At 33.8% G+C, this 5,056-nt stretch overlaps 1 protein-coding gene across 1 annotated transcript in view; it reads right to left on the bottom strand.

Moving 5' to 3' along the window:
• Nucleotides 1-5,056, bottom strand: part of LOC107676301 (uncharacterized) — a 64,150-nt gene that overhangs the window by 49,522 nt on the left and 9,572 nt on the right. The window contains exon 3 of the mRNA XM_016470833.1: nucleotides 3,833-3,985. Coding sequence (XP_016326319.1) covers nucleotides 3,833-3,985 — 153 coding nt within the window. The remainder of the gene's footprint in view (nucleotides 1-3,832; nucleotides 3,986-5,056) is intronic.

The following is a 5,056-nucleotide window of genomic DNA, read 5'->3' as shown; positions in this document are numbered from 1 at the left end:
AACGCACTGGATAGCTGGCCAATCACAGCACATCTCGCTTTTCAGACCGACGAGCTTTGTAAAAATCGAAGCGTTTCAGAAAGGCGGGGCATAGAGGAAAAACAATAATGTACAGTATGTGGAAAATAATGTGTTTTTTTAACCTTAAACCGCATAAACACGTTTCATTACACCAAATACACAAAATAATGTTATTTTTAGCAGCATCATATGACCACTTTAAAGTCATGAAAATACATATTCTACCATGACTTATTGATCATATCATTTTCATCATGGTCTCAGAGTTTCAGTATAAATCCAAATCTTTCTCTCATCAAAAACACACAGGAGATACACATCACAAGTGGACAAGAAAAACAAACCCGCCACGATGTTTGGCAAGATCTCACAGTGCAGATAAAAAATTATATGATGTCATTTCTAATAAAAGAGCAGCCATTGTTTTTAATGGCTTCCCACAGGCTCAAAGGTATTTCAATATTTGCAGCCTGTGTAAACAACTCTATCGTCTCATTTCTACCCCACCGTGACGAGAAACCCATGACTTCACACTTTGTTTCTTCCGCTTCCCTTTAAAACAATAGCTAGTTTTCCAGCTTCCTTCTTTGAGTAAATTAGCAGAAACTGTACTGTGAAACTGATATCTAACAGGTTATTTAATTGTTTAAATGTTCCATTTAAAGTGAAAACTCTTCCTCATACCGGAGGTTAGTACGTGTCTTGTTGATGAGACATATATGGTTTGATTACTAATCAGAAACACGATTTCACCTGAAAACAGGTGAAAAAAATCCCACAGACTTACACCAGCATTCAAAGGTTTGGGGTCAGTAAGATTTTTTTTTAAATGTTTTTGAAATAAGTCTCTTCTGCTCACCAAGTCTGTATTTATTTGATAAAAAATGCAGTAAAATCAGTAAAAATGTAAAATATTATTACCATTTAAAATAACTGTTTTCTATTTGAATATATTTTAAAATGTAATTTATTCTTGTGATCAAAGCTGAATTTAAAGCATCATTACTCCAGTCTTCAGTCACATTATCCTTCAGAAATCATGTGGAATAGAAATCTTTTGCAACATTATAAATGTCTTTACTGTCACTTTTGATAAATTTAATGCAGTCTTGCTGAATAAATGTATTAATAAAAAAATCTTTTGAACAGGCAAACGCTAACATTTTCTAAAAAAACAACAAAAAAACATCTAATTTCTTTTAATTATCAAAATTATAGAATCAACCCATTTTTATATGAATCCCAAAAGGGTTTTCTGGGGCAATCCTAAAGAGCGCTGGAGGATGTGTTGACTTTAATTCACCTTTCTGAAGTGCAGGCCAATTTCCACATCCTTGACTCTATAATGCTACACTAACACAGATTCATCAGTGCTATCAGTCAACCGAATCGCCCATAAGAGTTAGAGGCTTTGCCCAACACGAATATTCATCCAAAGGCCATTTCCTAAACGAATAGCAGCGTTTCTACAGCCTATTAACATTAACGACGTGTTACTGTTCCTGACGCTCGTCTGTCATCTAAAACACTGCGCCTCCCACTTCACTTCAGCTTAGTAAATCTCACGGGTCACACGGGCTTCTGAGAGCAGCAGCTGCGTCCCGAAGCAAATAGCATCATTACTCCAGTCTTCAGTCACATTATCCTTCAGAAATCATGTGGAATAGAAATCTTTTGCAACATTATAAATGTCTTTACTGTCACTTTTGATAAATTTAATGCAGTCTTGCTGAATAAATGTATTAATAAAAAAATCTTTTGAACAGGCAAACGCTAACATTTTCTAAAAAAACAACAAAAAAACATCTAATTTCTTTTAATTATCAAAATTATAGAATCAACCCATTTTTATATGAATCCCAAAAGGGTTTTCTGGGGCAATCCTAAAGAGCGCTGGAGGATGTGTTGACTTTAATTCACCTTTCTGAAGTGCAGGCCAATTTCCACATCCTTGACTCTATAATGCTACACTAACACAGATTCATCAGTGCTATCAGTCAACCGAATCGCCCATAAGAGTTAGAGGCTTTGCCCAACACGAATATTCATCCAAAGGCCATTTCCTAAACGAATAGCAGCGTTTCTACAGCCTATTAACATTAACGACGTGTTACTGTTCCTGACGCTCGTCTGTCATCTAAAACACTGCGCCTCCCACTTCACTTCAGCTTAGTAAATCTCACGGGTCACACGGGCTTCTGAGAGCAGCAGCTGCGTCCCGAAGCAAATATCCCCGAAAAATGTCCTTGTATGTCAGAGCAAGTGTGGCGATGAGATAACGCAAGCACTCAAGCGGCTCGGTTTAGTCTCAGAAGGCCAGAGGCGTGAATAGACAGGGCCAAACAATGATCTCATCCCAAAATAATTGCTCCTCTTGTGGCTGTTCCCTTCCCTCCCACTCCCCTGTGCTGCCCGCTCTCCAACTTCAGACAAAAAGAGCGAAAGAAAAGAAACAGAGGGGCTTGAACGGGGTCAGAAGGGCCAGTTTCCACCTTTATCTACACTGCTTTTTTGTCTGTAAACTGCAAGTGTAATTTTCCACATTAGTGATGCAATGCAACCACTCAACCGATTCAGTTTAGCTGGAAAAAATCTAAAGTGACCAACAGGTCCATCTATCCACAAAGGTCCACAAAGGCAATGCTGTTTCCAAATATTAAAACAAAGACTGAATTTCAGCTGTGAAGTTGAAGCAAAATGAATGATGATTGAACGAACATTTCCAGGATTGATTTCGCCCAAAATCAAGAATAATTAAATAAGAAATTTTGCATAAAGAAAATGAAGCAAGCTTTTTGTCTTTGCATTTTCACATAATTTTCCCTCCAATGATGATTTATAAATAAATAAATATATAATGTATTTATATTATTAAAATTATATTTAAATTGTTAGTATAATTTGCACTACTTAATTACTAATTTATGTTTATTTAAAATAATTATTTCAGTATTTTGTATTGTTAAAATAAATTGTTAATGTAAAAAAAATCTCTTCATGGGCTTTAAAAAAGTCTTCATTTCTTTATGCAAAAATAAATTTTCACACCATTTTGCCTTCAATATTCATTTTTGTAAAATGTTACAGAAAGTAATGATATGTTATTTAAATTGTATTTTAAATATATTTTATTATAGTGTACATTGTTTTATATTATTACAAATTCTATTTAAATTCTATTTAATATCACGTTAGTATAATTTGCACTACTTAATTACAAATTCAAGCTGATTTAAAATATTTGTGCAATATTGGTTATTGTTAAAATAAACCATTACAATGTAAAAAAAAATATATACCTTAATGGACTTATGAAAAAATAATTTCCTTTATCCAGAAACACAATATTTAATAAATAAAAAAATTCACAATTTTTTAAATAAAATAATCTGCAAAATGCATAAGCAAATTAACAATAAATATAATGATATATATATATAATGATATATATATATATATATTATTATTTTTTTTTTTTATTTTTTTTTTAAATAATGGTTTCAATAAATTTAAATACATTTATTGTATTATATATTATATTATGTATTATATATTATTGTATTATATATGTCTCAAATCCAAAAAGTGAAATTTGTGACACTGAGCATGTTGGCATATTGTTTTTTTCTTGTTTTAAGCAAACGCCTTGCATGAATTGAATGCAATAAAATCATCTGCCAAATGCATAAAATCCAAATGAATAACATATAAAATGGTGCTGCTGAATGGTTTCATTTTGTATTCAGTTCAGTGAACTATTCTTTTAAAGCAATCTCTCTTGATTTTCATTGACAGAGTACAGAGATCATACCCGAGTGATCTCTTTATTGAAGATGGTGTTTTGATGGGTAAAACTGTGCTCATTTTGCACCGATGAGACTTTTGAAACCAAGCACACGTCCTTATGCTCGCAGGACAGACTGTCCACCACATCCTTTCTTGCTTGGGTTTTGAGTATCTGGGTCTGTGTGAAAAAAAAAAAAGAGAAATTATCACTTATTCATGGGGAAAACTGGAAATATATACAAGCTAATACATCTTAACACTGTGCTGGTGGGCTGAAAAGCTTGTGTGACGTCATTGTGAGTTTATTTTGAGAGTAAGACGCTTACAGAATGGAAGAGCTGCAAAACAAGTCCGGGCAAGAAACAAGGTAATTTCAGATCACTGGAACACGGGACCACAAAACCACAAAGTAAATTCCCACAGTGATTACGTCATCGATGACTACGAGTGAGGAAGAGCAGCTCATCGGCACCATTCATTCTTAAATGTGACCCTGGACCACAAAACCAGTCATACGGGTCAATTTTTTGAAATTGAGATTTATACATCATCTGAAAGCTGAATAAATAAGCTTTACATTGATGTGTGGTTTGTTAGGAATATTTGGCTGAGATACAACTATTTGAAAATCTGGAATCTGAGGGTGCAAAAAAATCTAAATATTGAGACAATCATCTTTAAAGTTGTCCAAATTAAGTCCTTAGCAATGCATATTACTAATCAAAAATGAAGTTTTGATATTTTTACGGTAGGAAATGTACAAAATATCTTCATGGAACATGATCTTTACTTAATATCCTAATGATTTTTGACATTAAAGGTGACATATTATGCCCCTTTTCACAATATGTAATATAAGTCTCTGGTGCCCCCAGAATGTGTCTGTGAAGTTTCAGCTCAAAATACTCCACAGATAATTTATTATATCATTTTGAAAATGCCTATTTTGAGTGGAAGCAGAAACACACTGTTTTTTGGGCCTGTGTCTTTAAATACAAATGAGCTGCTGCTCCCCGCCCCCTTTTCCAGAATAGAGCTGAGCCATTACAGCTCATACCTGCTAAAAACAGCTGTTTTTGTTATGATTATCATGTTTATCGCGCTGAAATCATGCGTTTTAAACCATATGAGTTTAAACTTCAGATATAAGGTTTTCTGAGCGCACACATCCGAAGCACACGCACAGAAAGAGGCTGTCACAGCATGTGAGTACTAAACTAAGTTCTCATTCACACACAAGTTTACGTTA

This window comes from Sinocyclocheilus anshuiensis, unplaced genomic scaffold (genome assembly GCF_001515605.1).
Source record: "Sinocyclocheilus anshuiensis isolate Anshui unplaced genomic scaffold, SAMN03320099.WGS_v1.1 scaffold3951, whole genome shotgun sequence".
Taxonomy (NCBI): domain Eukaryota; kingdom Metazoa; phylum Chordata; class Actinopteri; order Cypriniformes; family Cyprinidae; genus Sinocyclocheilus; species Sinocyclocheilus anshuiensis.
Note: the sequence above shows the minus strand (reverse complement) of the source record. Positions and strands in the feature narration are given on the sequence as shown.